We start from the raw sequence: 24,394 nt of genomic DNA on the forward strand, positions 1-24,394 counted from the left end.
CAGAGTCCCTGGATTTACTTGTTTTGCCTTGTGAAATAAATAGCCAAATTATCAGTAGAACTTAGTTTCTTTCATTAAAAGGTATGAGTACAATAATTGTGTTTTCACTCTAAATCAGTGAAGTTGTCAATTAATGACTCTCCATGCTTTCATTAACTGTGGGTAACAGAACAGTGAAGTATTAAATTACTTCATTATATTATATGTATAACAAACAAACTCATAATAAACTGGATTTTAGATTTAATTTGAAAGTCAAGTTTCCATAAAAGAAGTAGAGTTAGAGTTACATGGTATTTTTCAGACTGTATTTTAGGGAACATAATGGATATGGAAAAAGGGTTATGTGAAAATATCATTCGATGCTAATTACATTTTCCCATCTAACATCACAATTGAAGTTATGTATGATCACATATCTGCATTTATTTTACAGTTGTTTTCTCTCAGGAAGGCAGATTTAATTTCCTATTTTTTGTTTCCACATATTCCCAATCCCCTCTATTCTGATGGTATACTATACATGCTATAGTCCCTTAAAATGCCTGAATCAGAATTTGTAGATTCTGGTAATATATATTTCAAAATGAAATTGTATTAAGACCAAATTAAAATAAAAAATATAGAACTGGAAGAGACTTTGGAAATCTTCTTGTCCAACCCTAATTTGACAAATACCTAAAACAAAGACAGGTTTGCTCAAAGTCAATTTGACAAAGATACAGGATTTGAACCCAGGTCTTCAGACTCCAGATCCACATTCCTTCTACTGGGAAATTCTTATTTGGCATTCCAAAGCGTTTAGGCAGTTCAACTATATCATCAGGTCAGTGTAAAAATAGCTGACCTTCCCTGTTAAATCAACCTACTAATGAGGCCCAGGAATCCCTATATTTTTATAATTAAAGGGACCCTCAAAGATGATCATCCAGACTAGAACATACTAAAACAATGAGCCTAAGAGAGACTGGGGTTGTTTTTTCAATGCCACAACAAAGTCACTGGATGAAATAAGACTTGGAAAAAGGAATCTTAGATGGGAAAGATTTAGGCCAAAGAAAGGGTAGAAGCCAGAGTTTCTCCAAAACAAAGCCCCAAGTTCATGGGACTATAGATTAAGAGTTAAGAGATCATCTTAAGAATGGAGGACTGTGAGGTTTATTTTTTTTAACTTACTGTTTTACTAATTGACTATATTTAAGAAAGTGATCGAGAAAATATGAATATGACCTATGAGATTTAATTGTATCATATGGGGAAATATAGCCCAACTATGCAGGAAAGCAGGAAAACCAGCAAGAGGTTTCTAGTCACAGGGCAGCCCAGGTCTCTTGGCTCAGCTAGATAGCAGGCTGGAGCCATGCTCAGCTAGATAGCAGATCAGGGGGAGGATTTCACACCCAAAGTTTGAACCCTGGAAAGACTGGGGCAACAGATAGGACAAACCACACTGCATAGGCAAAGACTGGGCAAAAAGGAGGAACCAAACCTTTGCATAAGCAATGCCTGGATTGCAAAGGCAATACTCTGGAACGTAATAACCTAGGAACCAGATTTTAGCCTCAACTCACTCACACACACAGACACACACAAAAACACTTGGTACTACATTCCCTATACTCCAAGAGTACAGCTCTACTATCAAAAGGAGCAACCCCTCCCCCCAAAGAGTGTTAACCATAGAAATCTTCTACTCAGATAGAGATGATGAGAACTCCATCTCAGAAAAAGAAAGCATTACAAATGCTTTCTACATGAGAAGTCGTAAAGAAGTTTATGAATTGGACTTGAATCCCAAAGCTCATGGAAGAGCTTAAAAAGATTTTAAAAACTCAAAGAGAAATGGAAAAAGGAATTGAGTGTCATGCAGGAGAATTATTAAAATCGACTGAAAAAATCAACTCCTGTAAAAGAAAAAATGTCAACTGAAAAAAGAATGTAACTCATCAGAAAATAAAATTAAAGAACTATAAAAGAAAAATGACTTATTTAAAAGTAAAATTAACCAACTGGAAAAGGTAACATGAAAGTTAACTGTACATTAATAATTAGAATTGGACAAATAGAAAGACTCTATGAAGTACCAAAATTGCACAAATTCAAAAGGCTGAAAAAAATAAAGAAAATGGAAAGCACCTTTTATGAAAAAATAAATGACCTGGAAAAGTAGATCCAGAAGAGATAATTTACAAATTACTGGCCTATCTGAAAGCCTAGATTAAAAAAAAAAGTTTGGAAAACATCATTCAGGAAATTACCATGGAAAAAACTGTCCTAATATACCAGATCAAGAAGACAAAAATTGAAAAAATTGACAAAAAAAGTTGAAAGAATAAACAGAACACCTCCAGAAAGAAAGGAAGAAAAACTCCAAGGAATATCAAAGTCAAATTCCAAAACTCTCAACTAAAGGAGATACACCAAGCAGCCAAAAAGAAGCAATTTAAATACAAAAGTAGCACAACCAAAGTTACACAGGACTTATCAGTTTATTTATTAAAGGATTAGAGGCTTAGCTTAGAATATTTCTGAGACAAAAGACCTTGGATTACAACCAAGAATTATCTACCCAGGAAAATTCAATATTCTGTCAGGGGAAAAGATGGATTTTCAGTGAAATAGATGACTTCCAAAATTTTCTGATAATAAGACCAGAACTGAATGGATAATTTGATCTTAAAATACAAGACAAGAAATGCATAAAAGGTAAATGGAAAGGGGGAAAAAAACACTAGTCAAGAACATTAAACTGTATACATCCCTACAAGGGAAGATAACAATTGTAACTTTTGAGACTTGTATTTCTCTTAGGATAGTTAAAGGGTTGAATATAATTGAAGAGATTATACTTTAGGGATATGGGTATTAATGAAACATAGAATGATATTGGGTATGAGGGTGGCATTTCCTATTGTTTTCTTATTTAAATTATGAAATGATCTTACTTTACTAGATACTTTAGTTAAAGAGGATTGTAGTACAATAGGGAATGAGGATAGAAGTGTATTTAGAAGGGTTGGACAAACAGATCAAGAGGTGATCTTGCCTTATTCTTCACATTAGTTACTAAGGGTTTTAGCACTATAGTCAAAGTACTATAGGAGCAGAGGGAGAGAATGGATTGCAGTGCTATTGTTGGAGTGATAAAGGGACAGAAGGAGAGAGAGTGTACCTGATATTTGGTTGGGGAGGGTTGTATGGCTATGCTTGGAGTACTATAAGACAGAGGGAGAGGGTGTACTTTGATGGACTGGAAATGAAAAGATCATGAAGTGATTTTATGTTGCTTGCTACCTCGGCTACAATTGAAGAGAGTGTGCTTGGATGGAAGGGTACAAATGGTCCATTTGGTTTTGCATAATGATTTGGATCATGAGGATTATCTGTCCATGGAGAGTAGCTGAAAAGAGGGGGTGGTATAGATTATAATTTGATGTGATTTATGATTTTTGAGAAGTATATTTCCAATGAGCCAGAAGAGAGAATAGCTAGTGACTATAAGACAATGTTGCTAATCAATCTACCCACCTTTGAGAAAAGTAATTCTATCAGAATTACTACAGATAAAAGGAGTATATTTTGACAGAGGAGTTATATAGGTATAAGGCAGGATTAAAATAATAAAGACATGAAAAGAATGACTATACTAGGAGATGTCTAGGCTTCTTAGTGGATAAATAAGCCAGCTGAAGAGGTACAAAGTATAGAAGAGGGAAAGAACATTAAGTAAATACTTCTCTCAATAGAATTGGCTCAGAGAGGGGAAAAACATATATTCCAAATTCTGTTTAAAAAAATCTATCCGGATCTACAGGTAAGAAGGGGGGATGGAGAAAGAGGAAGAAGGGACTGATAAAAAGAAAAGTGAAGGCAAAAGTGAAAGAAAAGTGAAAAGTTAAAATTTAAAAGAAAAAGTTAAAGGGGAAAGGGAGCAAAACACTGATGAGGAAGGATAAGAGGAAAGGAGAAGGGGAAGAACAGAGGGAAATACAGAATTAATCATCTTAACTGTAAATGTGAAAGGGATGAACTCTCCCATAAAATGAAAGTAGATGACAGAATGGATTAAAAACTAGACTCCTACAATATGTTGTTTACAAGAAATATATTTGAAGCAGAGAGATACACACATGGTAAAAGTAAAAAGACTAGAGAAAAATATATGATGCTTCTGCAGAAGTTAAAAAAAAATCAGGTATAGCAATCCTGAACTCAGACAGAGCAAAAGCAAAAATAGATCCCATTAAAAGGGATAAGAAAGGAAATTACATTTTCTTAAAAAGCACTATGGGCAATGAAGGTTTATAATTGCAAAGTGGATATGTACCAAGTGATATATTGCATCCAAATTCTCTTGGGGACTAAACAAATTACATGGTGCCATAGACAGCAAAACTATAATAATGGGGGACCTCAACCTCCTGCTCTCAGAATTAGATAAATCTAACCACATTAAGGGTTAATACCCATTCTGATTCTGGGCAAGGCCATATGCTGGTTCCCCCAAACAAGGTCCCCCATCATCTTTGCATGAACTTGGTTGTCTTTGAGTGTGCCAGATACTCCCTCTAGGAACTAGCCATTCCTGGAGTTTGACTCCTGGGAGGGTTGGCTACCTGTTCAGAGGTTCAACCTTGGCCTCCACTCTTCCCAGGTCATGCATGTACTTGTCAAATGGTCATGTGTGTACTCTTCACATTTCCTGGTTAGGTGCCAAAAAGCTTATATAAGCCTATTGTCAGTGTGCCATCTTTGTCTGGGACCCCCTTAAAAGTCCCTAGCATTGAGCAGCAACTTGGAGTTTCACCACAGAAAGGATGCTTTGCCTGGGATGTTTCCCAATTGCATCTCTGAAGGCTGTACCCTGGAACTCCCTAGCAGCTGTTGATTCAGATGTTGATGCTCCCCTGATTGGTGATGTTTTCTTTTAATATCTATCTTTATGTAGGCTTTGCTCTTCTCTTTATTATATTGGGACTTATTGGTTACTTCTGCTGTAAAATGGATTTATTTCTACATGTTTTATAATTACTTTATTAAATATACTTTTTGTTTTGTTGTTGTAAATATGTCATTTTATAGGAGCGAATCGAAATCAAAACTCCTTAATCAAACACCACAAAATAAATAAGAAAGAAGGTAAGAAGGTGATTAAATTTTATTAAACTCTCTCTGGAGAAAACTGAATGGCACAGAAGAGAATACTTCCTTTTTCTCTGCAGTACATGGCACCTATACCAAAACTGACCATGTACTAGGCCACAAAAATCTTACAATAAAATGTAGAAAGGCAGAAATAATTAAATGCTTTTCAAATCATGCTGCATCAAAAATTACATATAAGAAATGATCATGAAAAGATAAACCAACAATTTATCGGAAACTAAATAATCTAACTTTTAAAATAATGTCTTTATTTATTTGTTTGTTTATTTATTTCGGGTTTTGCAAGGCAATGGGGTTAAGTGACTTGCCCAAGGTCACACAGCTAGGTAATTTTTAAGTGTCTGAGACCAGATATGAACTCAGGTCCTCCTGATTCCATGGCCAGTGCTCTATCCACTGCATCACCTAGCCACCCCTAAATAATCCAATAAAAAATGAGTGGATCAATAAACAATGAGAAATAATTTAAAATTTCATCAAGGAAAATGATAACATGGAACACTATTGTTCTATTAGAAACCAGGGGGGATGGGAATTCAGGGAAGCCTGGAGGGATTTGCATGAACTGAAGTTGAGTGAGATGAGCAGAACCAGAAAAATACTGTTACACCCTAACAGCAACATGGAGGTGATGATCAACTTTGAAGGACTTGCTCATTCCATCAGTGCAACAATCAGGGACAATTTGAACCTGTCTGCAATGGAGAATACTATCTGTATCCAGAGAAAGAGCTGTGCAGTTTGAACAAAGACCAAGGACTATTAACTTTAATTTAGGGGAATAAAACTGATATCTTATTGTCTGATCTTGCTATCTCTTATACTTTATGTTTTTTCCTTAAGGCTATAATTTCTCTCTCATCACATTCAGTTTGGATCAATGTATACCATGGAAACAATGTAAGGACTGGCAAATTGCCTTCTGGGGGGGGGGGGGTGGAAGGAGGAAAGTAAGATTAGGGGAAAAATTGTAAAACTCAAAATAAATAAAATCTTAAAGGGGGGGGGGGCGCGACAAGGTGGCGCAGTGGCTAGAGCACCAGCACACTGCCTTGAAAAATCTAAAAAAAAAAAAGAAAAAGAAAATGACAACACTGAGACATCATACCAAAATTTATGGAATGCTCCTAAAGTGGTTTTAGAAAATTTTATCTCTAAATGCTTACATGGATAAAGAAAGAGTAGAGCAATAAAGGTATACAACTAAATAAACTAGAAAAAAGTTAAAGATCCGCAATTAAAAATCAAATTAGAAATTCTGAGAAATCAAAGGAGAGATCAATAAACTTGCAAATAAGAAAACTATTGATGTAATAAATAAAATTAAGAGCTAGTTTTATGAAAACCAATAAAATAGATAAACCTTTGGTTAATCTGATTAAAAAAAGACAAATAACAAATTACCAGGATTAAAAATGAAGACTGAAGTAATGAGGAAGAAATTAAAGAGAAAATTCAAAGCTATTTTGCCCAACTGTATGCCAATGAATTTGACAACCTGAGAGTAAGATGAATATTTACAAAAATACAAACTACCCAGATAACATCAGAGGAAATAAAATACTTAACCCCATTTCAGAAAAAAAGAATTTGAAGAAACGATTAATAAACTCCCCAAGGTCCAGATGGATTTACAAGTGAATTCTACCAAACATTTAAGGCACAATTAATTTAAATTCTACAGGAACTATTTAAAAAATAGGAAGAGTTCTGCCAAATTTCTTTTCTAACACCAATATGATGTCATTTTATAACACCTAAACGAGGAAGACCGAAAAAAAAATATCCAATGAAAACTATAGACCAATCTACCAAATTAACATGGATGCAAAAATCTTAAATAAATTTTGTGAAGAGATTATAACACATTATTACTGGGAAAATAATAATAATCAGGGAGGATTTATATCAGGTGGGCAGGCTCAACATAATTGAACAAAAATAACAATTATAACAAAAATAATGTGACTATTTCATTAGTAATGAAAAAGTCTTTGAGAAAATACAACTCCTATGTCTATTAAAAACACTAGAGTATAAGAATAAAAGTTTTCCTTAAAATAATGAGCAGTATCCTATCAACAAATAGGTAATGGGGATAAACTAGGAGCATTTTCAATAAGATCAGGGATAAAATGAGGATGTCCATTATCACCATTAATATATGAGATGTTTTAGAAATCCTAGTTTTAACAATAAAAAAAGAAAAAGAAATTGAAGGAATTAGAATTGCCAATGAGGAAGCAAATTTTCATTTTTTTGCAGACAATATGATGGTATAATTAGAAATACCTAGAAAATCAACTAAAAAACTACTTGGAACAATGAACAATTTCAGCAGATTAGCAGGACATACAAAAGCCTACATAAATCATCAGCATTTCTATAAATGCACAACAAAGTCCAAGGGCAAGAGATCGAAAGAGAAATTAACATAACATAAAAAAATAAAGTAATTGAGAATCTACCTGCCAAGATAAATTCAGAAACTGTATAAACACAATTTAGAAATTACTTTTCACACAAAGTCAGATCTAAACAACTGGAAAGCTGTCAATTGCTCATGGTTAGGCTAGGCTAATAAAATAAAAATGACAATTCTACTCAAATTAATTATTCAGTGCCATGCCAATCAAACTACCAAACCAAGCTAGAAAAAAACAGTAACATAATGCATCTGGAGCAACAAAAGATCAAGAATATATCAAGGGAATTGATGGGAAAAAAAAAAGGTAAAAGAAGGTGGCCTAGCTGTACCAGATCTAAAACTAGTTACAACTGAAGTGATGCTATGAGAGTTAGGAGTCAAAAGGAGTAAGAGCAAATATATCGTGAAGAAGTGAGGTATACTTGGGTGATAATGGAACACAATGTAAAGATAAGTGATTGATTGATCACAGGCTATCCGTGAATGAGATATACTTGAGAGGAAAGTGGAACAATTAGGAACAGCTCCCCAATACAGTGCAGGTGTCTTGCTGTGGATGCCCAGAATAAGGGTTGTTTGTCCTTTTGCATGAACGTTTATCATTAAGCAGTAGTAAGGAGGTCCTTTGCAAGTATGGTGGGTTACAACAAATCCCCAATGAGGAAGCAGAAAGGACAAGAACAAAAGCTATTATCTAGGAATTGAAAGAGAGATGACCAAGTAGGAAAAGATGAAATGTAGACATTCAGAGTGTTCCTCGGGTACTTTGGTGATGTTGACAGAAATTTAAAAATGCTTTCAATGCAATTGTGTATTCTTTGAGATAAATAGTTGGAAAATCAGACAACAGACACAAAAGATAAGAAAGCATTTCCACAGGGTAAAAATATTACTTGTACAAAAATATTTATAGCAGCCCTGTTTGTGGTGGCAAAGAATTGGAAATCAAGTAAATGTCCTTCAATTGGGGAACAGCTTAGCAAACTGTGGTATATGCATGTCATGGAACACTATTGTTCTATTAGAAACCAGGTGGGATGGGAATTCAGGGAAGCCTGGAGGGATTTGCATGAACTGATGCTGAGTGAGATGAGCAGAACCAGAAAAACACTGTACACCCTAACAGCAACATGGGAGTGATGTTCAACCTTGAAGGACTTGCTCATTCCATCAGTGCAACAATCGGGAACAATATTGGGCTGTCTGCAAAGGAGAGTGCCATCTGTATCCAGATAAGGAGCTGTGGAGTTTGAACAAAATTCAAGGACTATTCCCTTTAATTTAGAAAAAAACAGATATCTTATTGTCTGATCTTGTTACCTTTTAGACTTCTCTTCTTTAAGGATATGACTTTTCTCTCATCACACCCAATTTGGATCAAGGTACAATATGGAAACAAAGTAAAGACTGACAGATTGCTTTCCATGGTGGGGGAGGGAAGCAAGATTGGGGGGAAAATCGTAAAACTCAAATAATATCTTTAATAAAAATAAATTTTAAAAAAAGAGAAAAAAGAAGGGAATTCCACAATTTAAAATTAAGTTTCACAGAATCAGTGGGTTTGTTCATAATTTCATCTTACTCACTCTGTCATTGTACTAAGTTGTTCTTTTTGTTCAGTGACTTTTAAAATTCAACTAAACAACAAAATGTGATTGGTTGGAATTCAGAAAACTTGGATTGTGCTTGCATCTCTATCATCTTCTAGCTGTGTATAAATTTGGATTTAGTCTGTTAGATAGATGAGTGGCAGTTTCTTCATCTGTAAATTTAAGGTGAAAAATACTCATCCTGGTAATCTCATGGAATGTCTGTGAAAATTTTAATGAGATATGTTTCAAAGTACACTAAAAAGTTTTCAAATACTGCACAAAAGATCATTAATAAAATTATTATTGTTGTTGCTTTTGCAACCTTTCCTATTTCTAGTATTTATAATTTGTTTAGTATATGTTTCAAGTTAATTAAAAATGGCATCAGAATGACAATAATTGTTATTAGGAAAAACATATAATTGTGGTATGCCTTGTAGATATAATCAATAATTTGATAACAAAAAAGAATATTTAGGAAATCTGTAAGAATCAAACTATTTTACAGGAGCCAAGATGGCAGTGTGAAGGAAGGATTTCCCAGAATCTCCTTCCCCATAAAACTCCAAAAGCCATCAAATTATGACTTTAACCAAAATTTAGAGGGGCAGAATCCACAGAAAGACTGAATGATACAATTTTCCAGTCCAAGATAAATTAGAAGTTCTATGAGAAAGGTATGTTTCACTGAGAATGGGGGTTGGAAAAAAGCTGTGGCACCATTCATTGCAGTCCAGGGATCACCAGGAACAACTTGAAAGGAAAGTGAGTGAACTCTGCTGCACCAGAATGAGTATAGAGTGAGGAGCATCGGCCTCAGAATAGCCCTGCTGTGAGAAGTTGAAACAGGAATTGGGGAAGCCAGCCTGCACCTCCAGAGCACAGCCCATACATAGTAAGGGGGTCAGGGGAGACTACAAAAACCTCTCTGCTCTCCCTGGGGCAGGACTCTGCTGTTTGCCCACACTCAGATCCTGGTTGTAGTTTGGGCCCCCACACTAAGACAGTGGAGCAGGGACCCTCCTCACAGCCCCAGGACAGAGGGAAGTACTGGGACATCTACATATCAAAGCACAGGCTAGAGAGCATAAGACCTTGGAGGAATAAAGGTCTCAGTGGAGTGTCCCCCAAAATGCCAAAGCCTTGAAGTGCGATAAATTAGTCTTAGGCTGAGGAAATGAGCAAACAAAAGAAAAAGAAGACTCTGACCATAGAAAATTACTTTGGTCCCATGAAAGATTCAGAAGACGACAAATTCAAAGCTTCTGAATCCAAAGACTCTAAGAGAAAATGAAAATGGGCTCAGGCTATGGATGAGTTCAAAAAAGAATCTGAAAATTAATTAAGGGAGGTGGAAGGAAAATTGTGAAGAGAAATGAGAGAGTAATGCATATAAATCATGAAAACCAAATCAACAGCTTGGCGAAAGAAATACAAAAACATACTGAAGAAAATAATATGGTTTAGGCCAAATGGAAAAAGGCAAATGAGGAGAAGAATGTCTTAAAAAAGCAGAATTGGCCAGCTGGAAAAGGAAATAAAAAAGCTCTCTGAAGAAAATAACTCCTTCAAATGCAAAATGGAACTAAAGTAATCTGATGAATTTGTAAGAAATCAGGAAGAAATAAAACTCTTCGAAACAAAGTCAAAAATTAGAAGAAAATGTGAAATATCTCACTGGAAAACCAACTGACCTAGAAAACAGATCCAGAAGAAATAATTTAAGTTATTGGGCTACCTGAAAGTCAGGACCTGGAAACGAGCCTTGTCTTCATTTTTCAAAAAATAATACAGCAAAATTGCCCTGAGACTCTAGAAGCAGAAGGTAAGATAGAAATTGAGGAATTTACCGATCACATCCTGAAAGAGGTCCCAAAAGAAAAACTTAGAGGAATATTATAGCCAAATTCCAAAACTCCCAAGGCAAAGAGAAAATATGAAAAGCTGCCAGAAACAAACAATTCAACTACCATGGCTGATCAGGATTACACAACATCTGGCAGCCTCTATATTAAGGGCTTGTAGGTATTGGAACATGATATACCAGAAAGTAAAAAATCTTGGTTAACAACCCAGCAAAACTGAACATCCTCTTTCAGGGGAAAAGATAGACTTTCAGTGAAACAGGGGACTTTCCTATTGGAACAACCAGAGCTGATCAGCAAGTCTGATCTTCAGGTACAGGACTCTAGTGAACCATAGAAGGGGTGCATAAGAAGGACTAAGAGGAACTTAATCATGTTGAACTATTTGTATTCCTGCATGGGAAGACACTGATAACTCATATGAGCTTTTTCCCCTTTATAAGAGCTGTTAGAAGAAGCATATATAGACAAGGCACAAGAAGGAGCAGAATATAATGGTATAATATAGTAAAAAGATGGAGTCAATGGGTGAGAAAGGAAAAGTACTGGGAAGAAGAGAAAGGAGAGGAAGGAGCTAAGATATTTCACATTAGAGTCAAGAAAAAGCTGTTTCAATGGGGTGGAACAAGGGAAGGTCAGGGGGAATGAGTTCATTCTCATCAGAAATGGCTCAGCGGGGCAGCTAGGTGGAGTAGTGGATGAAGTCAGGAGTACCCGGGTTCAAATCCAGTCTCAGACACTTAATAATTACCTAGCTGTGTGGCCTTGAGCAAGCCACTTAACCCCATTTGCCTTGCAAAAACCTTAAAAAAATGTCTCAGAGAGGAAATAACATATACACTTAATAGGGTATTGAAATCTATCTTACCTTAGAGAAAAATGAGAAGAAAGGGATGTGAGAAGGGGAATAGGTGAGAGAAGAGTGGGTACTCAGAAACAACACACTTTTGGACAGGGGCAGGATGCAAGGAGAGAGAGAGAATAGAATAAATGAGAGTGGGGAGGGACAGAGTGGAGGTACAGCTAGGTAGCAACTGTAGGAAAAATACTGAAGCAACTTTTCTGGTGGACTTATGATAGAGAAGGCAACTTATCCCAGAGACAGAGGCATTGGAATCTGAGCACAGAATGAAGTACATTTTTTTTTCTCTCTCACTAGTCTTGAGGTTTCTCATCTTCTTGAGGGGGAGGGGGGGTTATGTTTACTCTTTACCAAGATTATTGTAATAATATAAAATAAATAAACCAAAAAAACCCCAAACACACCAACAAAAAGGCACTACACTTCATTTCTAAATATATAAATGATTAAATCAAATTTATAAGATTACAAGTCATTTCCCAATTAATAAGTGATCAAAAGATAAAGTTATACATAGTCATATAAAAAATGCTTCAAATCATTATTGATTGGTGAAACACAAATTAAAATATCTACCAGATTGGCTAAGAATGCATAAAAGAGAAATGATCAATGTTGGAGAGGATGTGGAAAACTGGGACATTAACGTATTGTTGGTGGAGTTGTGAATTGATCCAACCATTCTGGAGAGTAATCTGAAGCTATCCCCAAAGAGCAATAAAACTGATCATGTCCTTTATCAATACTAGACTTATATTCAAAAGAAAAACAAAAAATGAGAAAAATCTCACTTGTTCAAAAGTATTTATAGCAGCTCTTCTTACAGTAGCAAAGAATTGGAAATTGAAGGGATACCCATCAATTGGGGAATAGCTAAACAAGTTATGGTATATAATGTTATACAGTATAATTGTTCTATAAGAAATGATGAAGGGTCAGACTTTAGAAAAGCATGGAAAGAATTAGATGAACTGATGCTGAGTGAAGGCAGCAGAACTGGAATACTGTACATTAGCACCAACATTTTGAGATAGTCAGCTATGATAGATACAGCTCCTCTCTGCAGTTCAGAGATCTAGGGCAACCATAGGACCTGTTACGGAAAGACTGTCCACATCTAGAGGGGTAAAAACCCACTGAAGCTGAATGTATACTATGGCCAATTTTTTGAAAACTTCAAGTTTTCTTTCCTATCTCATTTTCTTATCTAATTCCTCTTACTTAAATGACTAATATGTAAATATGTTAAACACAAATGTACATGTACAACTTTTATCAGACTGTTCACCACCAGGTGGAGAGAGGTGTAATGGCAAGATGATAGAAAAATGTGTAACCTATAAATTTGCAAATGATTGAATGTTGAAAAGCTTCCATAGCAAGTAATTGGAAAAAATAAAATAAAATATCAATTACCAAAAAAGGCAATAGACCTTTGCTCATAGAAAACAAACAATTTGATCAAATTTTCTTAAACTTTCATAATCCAAGAATCAAACTGATAAAAAATAAATTGTAATTTTGCACAATTCTTAAGGTATAAAATGACTGCATTTCCACAATTATCAGCAAACATGCAATACAAACAAAAAGCCTCACCAAGCAGGTCATTTTGGGGTAGCCATTCTATGAGTTTTGTGTTATTCCCAAGATTCTTTGGTTTGAGTCCAGAAAACCTAAAATATATAGTAGAAGAGAAAACATTTAGAATATAGACATGGAAAATCAGTTATAAAATAATTTAAAAGAAATTAAACAACACTTTACTCCTTTACACAATTATACTAAATACACCTGCTAGATTTAATAACAGTGAAGTTCAATTAGGTATTTGAAGTACAACCAAAAAAAAATTTAATTTTTCTTCTTTTTTTTCCAAATAGACTATAGGGTCCATGGGCACAAGAAGCATGCCTCAATCTAAAATTTTTACTCAATGCCTACACAGTGTAAACATTAATTAATATTTGAAGAGAGAAAGGAAAGGACAATAAGAAAGAAAGCAGGGAGGGAAAGAAAAAAAAGAAGGAAGGACAGAAGGATGGAAGGAAGGAAGGAAGGAAGGAAGGAAGGAAGGAAGGAAGGAAGGAAGGAAGGAAGGAAGGAAGGAAGGAGAAATAAAGAAACCATTCAAACTAAGACCTACTCTCTCATCATTCTCATTCTTTACACACATAAAGAAGAAACTAGTGAGGATAACATTTTAATGAGGAAATGGCCCACTCGAGAACAAACAAATGCCATAGAAATCTGGGACAATTTTCAGAAAAAGCTCATTCTTCCTTAAACTTGGTTGAACATCTAGATAAATATCCATATACATATTCAAGAACTGGGGGGGGGTAATGTAGAGATAACAAAACCATTTTCTCTCTCTCTCTCTCTCTCTCTCTCTCTCTCTCTCTCTCTCTCTCTCTCTCTCTCTCTCTCTCTCCCCCTCCCTCCCTTCCTCCCTCCCTCCCTCCCTCCTGATGTTAGAAGGTAGAAATTAGGTAATATGATCTGTGATCCATCAAAGAGGATACATTAAAGTGAACTAACAGGAAATAACCCTTTACACATGTTGCATGTGTGAACCAACAGGAAATGTCCCTTTATACTTGTGTGCCAGGAAGGAACTCCTTTGGGTATATCTATTTACTTCCCAGCTCATTTCTTCCCCATTTGTCTGTTTCATCTTTAGCTTCTTCATGGTTAGACAGATAGGATTTTGTTTCCTTCAGATCAAGAGGCACATGAAGCAGGAGTCAGAAGTTAATGTCGTTAGTAATCATGGCTACTGATACAGTGCTTAGAGAATCATTCTATGTGGCAGAGGAAGAAGCACGGAGTCATACTGGGCCTAATCCTTAGCGAAAGAAATCTCAGATCAATTCATACTGATTTCTTGCCCTGGGATCATCCTCTATAACAAATTTGCCAAGTTCAGTCCATATTAATGAATGAAAGTAAAACATTTATTAAACATTTATTGTTTTCAAGAACTCTACTAAACAGTAGACATGAACACAAAAGCAAGAAGACAGCATTGAGCACAGTTCCTGGCCATATAATAGATACTTACTAAATATCAGATGACAGGCCTCAAGAAACTTACACTCTCATGGGAAGAAACAACATATTAGTAGAGTGATGGTGGTGGCCAGAGAGGGTGTTTTAGCCTGGAAGTTCACAAGGAAGGTGAAGTGAGTCCTAAGAGGACTCAATCAACATGCTCTTTTGAAAAAAAATGATAAATTGGCTTGATTACAGCTAAGAAACAGCAAAGGTAGGTAGAGTAGAGAGGGAAGATGTGAAGATGAGGTGAGGCCAAGATGGGAAGAGGGCAAGAAGACAGAGGGAGGATAAGGAGAAGGGGAGTTCCTGGAAGCATTATTTGATGGTCTGGATGATTAAATGTATTGTAATCTATAGTTATTAGAAGGCTAACATGCTTTCAAAGGAAGCTGCCTCTTTTACTACTGTGGTTATACAGAAAAATATTTCTGGATTTCTGAGGCAAGTCTTTCTGACATCAGGCTATCTATAACTTTTCCTTCCTGGTAATCTTCTATGGAATCCTTGGTTTCCCCTTCTGAATCAGACATTCTGCTACATTCAAAAACAAAAGCAAAATCAGAGCTTACCCTCAAAGAGCTTACATTCTAATGAGAAACTGAAGTGAAATTATATGCCAGGTACTGTATTAATCACTTTATAAAAAACTAACTAATTTGATTTTAACAACAGCCCTGGGAATTGGTCCTCTTATTATTCTCCTTTTACATTTAAGGAAACTGAGGAAGTACGAGATTAACTGACTTTCCCAGAGTTACAGTTAGTGTCTGAGGTCACATCTGAATTCGCTTTGTCTGACTTCAGGTCCAATGCTCTATCCATTATGCAACATGGCTGTCCCTAGTGAGAGAGACATGATGCACACATATAAGTACCTAGAAAACAAACAGGACATTTGGGATGGGGGATTTGTTAATATTCTTATTTTGGAAATATCAAAATGACCCGAAAGCAGTTGCAATAAACTGGGACATTTACAAGTGTAATATGAGTATGAGGTTTAGAAGCAAACATTCTATTATTTTTCACCTTTGTAAATGAAGTGCCTATCATAGTGCCTTGTACACAGACATTTAATCAATAACAATGACAATAACAGCTAGTATTGTCCTTTAAAACTTACAAAGTGCATTATATATTATTTGTTTAATCTTTTCAACAACCTAAGGGTAGGTGCTATCAGTATCCCCATTTTACAGATGAAGGAACTGAGGCTGAGAAAAGTGAAGGGATATGCCATGTAACTGTCTGGTGGAATTTGAATACTTGTTTTCCTGATTCTGAGCCCAATACTTTGTCCTCTACATTGCCAAGCTGCCTCAATGCCCCAAAATCAATGTATGAATTGAAATTAAAATGAAACAAAGGTGTTTTCAAAGGTAGAAATCAAATTTAGATTAAATTTGGGCATTTGCCATTATGGGAATTTATGTTGCCATTATGCCTATTTTTTTGTGTTTTTACAGATTTGATACCTCCTTAAGTAGTCGAATAATTTCACTAAATTCTCCCTTAAATTTCAATTCACTGAGAAGACGAAGAAAAATTTCTGAGTTACCAGATAACCTTGAAAAAGCTAACAGTTATTGACAATCAGTAATTCAGTGAGCTGAACGTTACTGGATCCCAAGAGGTCAGTGATGGAACAGATGCTATATAAATCAATGACATATAAACATTCTCTGGCTTTCTTATTGCCTTACCTCCAAATCACTTTTTGAGGCAACTTTGACAAGGCTCCTGTCAGTTTACGGTTGATATCTTCTGATAAATACTTTACACCAGCTCCAAAAGACACCAGGACAAAACCATGTTCATTAGCATCATTTACCCATCTTTGGAGATCCTGTTAATACAAAACAATCACTTAACTTCAGGCAACATCATATCATCCAACAATAAGTGTAGAGAATAATATTTGTCTCTGTATTGACACATAACATCACTTCAATTTATTTTTAAGTTCAAGCATACTGCCCCAAATGTAGCATACAATTCAAATAAGCTAGAAAGCTTATTCAAATAAGCTATATTCCCAGCAATCTGATTTCAAACAAAACAAATCATTTTGATGATTCCATATAAAGAAAGGAGGTTAGGTGATCAATTGGAAAAGATAAGCAAAAGTGACAAAAAACATACTCATGCTCTTGACTTCCTTAACTGCTTATTATATGTAATGGTTTTAAGGCCCGTTGCCATCCAGAGTACATGGAAATATACTCTAGGTAATCAAAGTTTTTCCTAAAGGATGGTTCTCCTCCCCTGCTTCAATATGCTCTGGCTTTCCATTCTGTGCCCATTAAAGAAATGTTTTTGGTATCCCACTAGGCTATAGCAAGCAAATGCCTGATTAATGCTTAGGCACAGATTTGAAACTAGCCTTCAACTCCATAGATAATTGATGCTAGCTGTCCATAGAAGCTGACTTCTAAGTGTTCTCACAATTCAAATCAACATAACAGACAGCATGCTTACTATGTGCATGGCAAGAAAGCAGTGACACTTGCATTTTAACACTCTTTTTCATATGTTTTTGCTTTTCTTTTACATGATTAAAAAATAACATATGTGTGCGTGTGTGTATATCTCCTCCCTCCAACTCTCCAATAGAATATATATGTGTATATGTATATATATATATGTATATATATATATATGAAGGTTTCATTTTTATTAACTTCTAATCTAAATTTAGAACTTAAATCTATTTAAAATACCAACAATAGGATCCTTTAGAAGGGGTCTTTCCCAGTTTAAAAAAGGGTATGACAACAAACTGAGACAATAATTTTACTTTAGATAACCCAGTTTAAGATACTTCCAGGACGCATTCTAATTTACACAAGGAGGGGCGGCTAGGTGGCGTAGTTAATAGAGCACTGGCCTTGAAGTCAGGAGTACCTGAGTTCAAATCCGGCCTCAGACACTTAATAATTACCTAGCCGTGTGGCCTTGGGCAAGCCACTTAACCCCACTGCCTTGAAAAATCTAGAATAAATAAATAAATAAAAATAAAAAAAATAATTTACACAAGGAAAGTCAAAAGTTATATTTGCAGGGAACAGAATGGATAGAGCTAGGCCCTAAAGTCAGTAAGATGTAGACTTAAATTGGAACTCAGATACTTTCTAGCTCTCTGAGTCTCAGAATACTTATTGAAAAAACGAGAACGAATAGACTTAAGTAAACTCTAAGGTCTTCCTATCTCTAAATCAATAATCCTAGCTAGGATTCCAAGATTACAATTCACTGAGTCCATAGCAATTCCCTGTACATGCATCTTCCTTAAAGAATAAATGTTCTCTTTACTATATGCATGCTATATATGTATATATGTGAATGGATTAACTGCTGCTATTGCTCTTCTAAACTCTCTAGAAACAATGTCATTCTACAATATTCACCCTCTTCTGACATTGTATTAGACTGGTTATGTCAGACATTGTGCAGGAAGATGAATACTAATAAACAACTTCATGCCAAAATTTAGTTTTCATGGAAAAGATGGTAAAAGCACATGTAGAAGAGAGAAACATCCCACATTTTTTTTTTGTATTACTGCCTGATCATTCTGACCAAGTCTCTCCTAGTGGGTGGGTACCTGTTTATTTTTATATATGGGCTGAGGCAGTAGTGTCAAAACTCAAATAGAAATGGATCCCTGCCTACCACACGTTACCTTAGAAAACCATAAATTGGCATTCTCTAAATTGTACACAGTTTTAATTGTTTTGTTAAGCAATTTCCAATTACATTTTAATCTGATTTGGGCTACACTTGATAGTTCTACCATTTTGTCTCTAAACTCTGTACTCTTAGCACCAAAATTCTGGGTGAAGAAAATATATTGCTGTATTAGTAAATGCAAAATCACTGTTTTATATGTTGAAGATACAAAGAAAAAAGGAAAACAGTCTTTGTCCTTAAGAAGCTCACATGCTTCCTTAGTGTCATTTCCATTGATCAAATGATACCAGTTTCTGATCTGATTCATTTGACAGTGACAAAGTCTTCAATGAAAAGAATTTTCCTTTTTCCCTCTCATAATTCTGTTACTCTAAAAAGAAGAATCCATGCCATTCTGAGTTCCCCTGTGCTTTTCTCAAGCAAAACTGGTGACATGAAGTAATGAAATAAATCTCTGCCAAAAGGTAACATATATGTATTTTAAAAAAATTTAAATTTAATAAAACAAGAATTTCTATAACATAGCAAAATTAAAAAATATGATTGCATATCAAACTGCAAATCTGTTGTGAATTCCTTTTAAATATATAATAAAGTTATCAAGTAACTTTCTTTTTTTCTCCCCCTCCACCCTAGAGATGGTTACCTAATCCCAAATATGTGAGTATATGTATATATAAAATCATTGTATACATACTTCTATTTATTAGTTCTTCTGAAAGTACAATATGGTCCATTCTATTTACATGACATACATCAACTGTATCAAAGAAGAACGGAGCCAAAACCTTTTTTTCTTAAGCCTGGCGATCTCATGTTCCCTTCACAATGCTCTCTTTGTTAATGAAAGTTAATGGGGTAACCTTTTCTATTGAGGCATTTCCACTTTACTGCCACTTCCTGGTAGGTCATAAAGCACAGACTTTGAAGGAAAATGGAGAGTTAAATGACTGGCATGAGACAATATATTATAAACTAGGGCTGGCACAGGTGAAAGGGTATAATGGATGTTATCAGAAAACAAGATGGGCTAATAACCTTAGGACAGAGAACTGATAGTTGTCAATAGACTTTTAGTAAGCTCTTATTTGTGCCAGTAACTGTACTAAGTACCGGGGACACAAGGAAAGGCAGAAGATAGTCCCTGCCCTCAAGGAGCTCACAGTCTAATGCAGAATACAACACACAAATATATACAAGGAAACTATAAAACAAGAAGAAAAATAAAAGAAGGAAGACATTAGAATTAAGAGAGATCAGAAAAATATTCCTATTGAAGGTGAGATTTTAGCTGGGATTTGAAAAGCTGAGGAAGCTAAAAGCAGAGTTGAGGAAGGAGAGCATCACATGCATAGTCAGCCAGTGATGAGGCATGGATTTGAGAGATAGTATGTTTTGTCTGAAGAGCAAGGGACATAGGACTAAACTGAAAAGTAGGGATATAAATAGACTATAAAGGTGTACGTGGGGGAGGGCAGATCATATATGTGTGTATATATAAATATATCCCAAGGTCACAAATATATGTAAATACAAATTTACATATAATCAAATTTACTTTGTATAAAATGAAATATGATAATATATATTTTTACTTGCTCAAGAATTTCATATTCTAAAGAGGGATACAGCCTACAAATAATTACATACAAACAAGGTACATACAGAAATGGAGGAGAGGGGAGACTCAGAAGGAAGCCATTGAGATAAGGGAAGACTCAAAAAAGTTTCATGCAGAAAATTAGATTTTAGCTGGGACCAGAAAAAAACCAGGAAGCAGAGATGAGAAAGGAAAGGGTTCTGGGTATAAGGGACACCCAGTGCAAAAGTCTACAGTTGAGAGATGAATGTCCTGTTCAAGGAATAGCTGGAGGTTCTACTGGGGTACATGCAATTTCAAGAGCTCTGGAAGACCATTCCTCCCCTCACCCCCCTTCCCCACATCCCTGGTATATTATAAGAAATTTAGGGAAAGACTTGAACAAAATTGCCTAGAATGGGCAGGCCTGGATGAATTGTGATCTGCCTCACTAGACGACATTATCTACATCTATGGAATCACAGATCTATATAAAGATCAAACCTCATCTGGGAAATAGCAATATGAATTGTTGACCTAATATGTTAGACCTAATTACAACAAATACTTTTGCTTTTCCATTGTCCAGAATAAATTCCAATTACTTATTGTTAATGACATTATTTCTGCAGTGTCATTAAGTCATTTCCATGTGAGTGCTTACCATAAGTTGTTAACCCCAGACATTAAAAGTACTTTACCTTGAGATTTTAAAGGTTAGGGAATTTCCTCACCTTTAGAGGTGAGATTAGAGAGAAATTCCTCTAGGGCTTAGTAAAAATATGAGCCAGAATGAGAGTGAAAAGAAAGTATCAGAATTACCCTCCTACTAGGAGTGTCTCAGGAAGCCCACAGTTAAAGTAAGTGGCAGAGTCAGAATTTGAATCTGGAATCATGGAATCTGACTGTTACCACTCACTATGGTGATATTTCTGATCTTTAGTTTTTTTAGCTGCCAAAAAAGGGAAGGGGCAGTTGGACCAATGATCATTCTTTTCAGCTCTCATAATCAATGCCTATGTTTTATTTCATCTCTGTATCCCCAGTATCCTATACATATCAGGTAATTAATAAGCGTGTGTTGAGTTGAACTGAATTGACAATTCTTGGCTGTGTATATTCAGTTGTACTTTCCCCTGATTCTGCAGTACTGTGACCTCACAGCATTCTTGGGAAGTTTTATCTATTTGCCAGAAGTTTTATCCATTATGTAAACCTAAGTTTCAAAGTCGAATCAGGGTTTCAAATTTTGCTGGCTCCTTTTCATTTTAATTATTATGGTCACTGAACAGAAGTCACATTAGGAAGATTTATAAAAATACTGTAGGATCAGAAGGAAAACCAATCCAACTTGTCTTTCAGTTTTTTATTCGACACCGCTGAACATGCACTGAGATCAATAAAGAACTTTCCTGTTCTTGAATCTTTATAAGTTTATAGTTACTATCATCCTGACCTTGACTCCTTCCACTGCTTTCTTCAGAATCCAGTCAGATTAGCTGAGGCCTAAGGTGTTATTGTTCTTGTTATTTTTTTAAATGAGAGATTAAAAAATCAGTTATGAGACCCAGAAACCTGATAAGGAGATTGGCAGTTTGGTTAAAAGCTCAATTTGTATCTCTGTTTCTCCCACTTGAGGATGTACAATGACCAGCTTCATTTGGAAGGAAAAAAGTGGCAAAATCGGGCAATATATATTTGTTAAAAACTACTGTATGCCAAACATTATGTTAAGTACAATTTCATATATACTGAGTACAACCAAACATGAATGGAATATAAGTTCTTTGAGCACAAGAGTTACTTAATTTTTATTCTTATATCCAATACCTACCATACTACCTTACACATAAAACTGTAGTTTATCTTTAATATATGTATGTTGCACTGAGCTGAATGTGATGTATTTGTGTTTGTAGATAGCTTTATTTTCTTCATATGAAAGGTTTAAAATTGGGGAAAGTCAGGAATAATAAGGGGAGCTGGCAATTTGCTTTGGCTCTTTCCAAAGAGGGATTATCTACTTAAATACTTCAATTTAATAATATCTCAAAAGTGACTCTGTTTTCTAATGAGGGTAATGGTGAGGATGATAGTACTTATACAGTACTTTTAAGGTTCATAATTCATTTTATTTATTTTATATATACTTACATACATATATATATGTATATATGTATATATATATATATATACACACACACAGAGGGAGAAAGAGAGGGAGGGAGAGAGAGAGAGAGAGAGAGAGAGAGAGAGAGAGAGAGAGAGAGAGAGAGTTTCATTTGTTCCTGAAAACATAGGGTGAGTAATAAGGAGGGGCATAGATGGTATTATTATCCTTTTACAGATAAGGAAACTGGGGGGGAGAGAGAGGTTAAGTTCATTACTAGAGGACACATAGTAAATGGCTAAGGCAGAATTCAAATTAAGATCTTTCTCACTACAAGTTTAGCACTCAACACCCAGCCTCATAGAATTTTAATTTGCTATCTTATTGGACTGGATATATCAAATTGGATATTCTAAAGTCTTTTCAAATACATGTTTCAACAAGAATTCTTCATTCCTCCCTCCCCTAAAAACCTCACCCCTTTTACTGAATTCCTCTATTTTTGTTCAGGGTACCATCATCCCAGCTTTGCAACCTTGATGTCATCTTTGACACTGCACATTTCTCCCTTTTGACTCTTTCTCTCCATTCATACAGTCAATGTTACTTCAAAACATCACCAATTCTCACTTAGCCTATGAGAATAGCTTCCTAATTGGTCTTCCTACCTCAAGTCTCTTCTCCTTCACCTACTACAGACTACAGTGAATTTCATAAAACTTAAGTCTGACTCTGTTAATTCCCTATTCAGTAAATTCCAGTGGCTCTCATAATGGAGAAGTCAAATATAGACTACTCTATCTGACATTTAAAGTTCTTCATAACCTGGATCCATCCTGACTTTCATTGTCTCATACAATTCTGTAGTTCAGGATCTACAGTCTAGCTCTATTCACCACCTTGCTTATTTCTCAAGAATAAAATTCCATCTCCCACCTTTGTGCCTTTGCATGGACTGACTCCCACATCTGGAATCCCTGATTCCCCTCAAAGATCAGCTTAAATGCTACCTTCTGCAGAAAGCCTTTCCCCCTTTCCTCCAGATGAGAGTGCCTTCTGTAGTAAAGGTGGCCTGATAGCTGGCTTTGTGGGTCTTTTAAATATAGAGGTGTGAATTGTCTCTTTTATTAGAATGAAAACTCCTTGAAGATAGGACCTTTTCACTTCTGTCTCTACAGTTAATGAACTGACCAACTTTCAATCTAAAAATGATTATTAGGTAAGAAAAGACTAAATAAACAAGATGGGGTAAAAGATCTGCTTTTGTTAGCATGAAAGATGAAGTGAGGTTTTTATGTATCAGATTTCCATTAAGATTGTAATCTGACATTCTGATAAACAAAGTCCAAACATAAAAAACAAAATCTAGTGACATGCTTTTCATAAGCATGGAATGGATTAGATTCCCTCTTTATAAAATGGAACGCCCCCAAATAACCACAACTGTCAAATATTTTACAATTCAACCAAACCTCTATTTTAGATAAACTTTTTTCTATTCCTATAGCAACATATGCTTCTATCAATGTAGATAATCTAGCGTTGATCAAATAAAGGTAGACTGTAGTGGGTAACACAATATAACTATGGGTTTTTCCCCAAGGTTCTATGCTAAGCCCTTTTCTCCCTCAACGCTCTTAGTTCCCATGAGTTTAACTGTCATCTCTATGTAGATGACTTCTGGACAATGTTTGTGTGTGTGTGTGTGTGTGTGTGTGTGTGTGTGTGTGTGTGTGTGTTTGTTCGTGTTCTGTGTAGACCATCTCTCCCCCAAATCTTACTCCTGTGTTACTTGCTGCCAACTGGATCATTTAAAACTGGATATTCTAGAGTGAACATGCCTAAAATTGAACTAAATTTTCATCTACTCAAACACTCCCATAAATTATCAAAATGAAATCTCAGCATTATACTCAACTCAGTACTGTCATTCCACATTTCCAATCAGCTGAAAAATTTTCCGGTGTGGACCTTCACACCACCTTTTGTACCTGACCATTTTTCCTCTTCTCATAGAGCTACTACCTCAGTTCAGGATCTCATCG

The 24,394-nt window shown here is 35.4% G+C and overlaps 1 protein-coding gene across 5 annotated transcripts in view; it reads right to left on the bottom strand.

Moving 5' to 3' along the window:
* The window catches only part of UGT8 (UDP glycosyltransferase 8), a 119,582-nt gene that overhangs the window by 10,210 nt on the left and 84,978 nt on the right, over positions 1-24,394 (bottom strand). For all 5 annotated transcript variants that reach the window (XM_074228622.1, XM_074228619.1, XM_074228618.1 and 2 more), the window contains 2 exons: positions 16,674-16,816; positions 13,513-13,589 (listed from right to left, as the gene is read on the bottom strand). In XM_074228622.1, coding sequence (XP_074084723.1) covers positions 13,513-13,589; positions 16,674-16,816 — 220 coding nt within the window. The remainder of the gene's footprint in view (positions 1-13,512; positions 13,590-16,673; positions 16,817-24,394) is intronic.

This window comes from Macrotis lagotis, chromosome 3 (assembly GCF_037893015.1).
Source record: "Macrotis lagotis isolate mMagLag1 chromosome 3, bilby.v1.9.chrom.fasta, whole genome shotgun sequence".
NCBI lineage: Eukaryota > Metazoa > Chordata > Mammalia > Peramelemorphia > Peramelidae > Macrotis > Macrotis lagotis.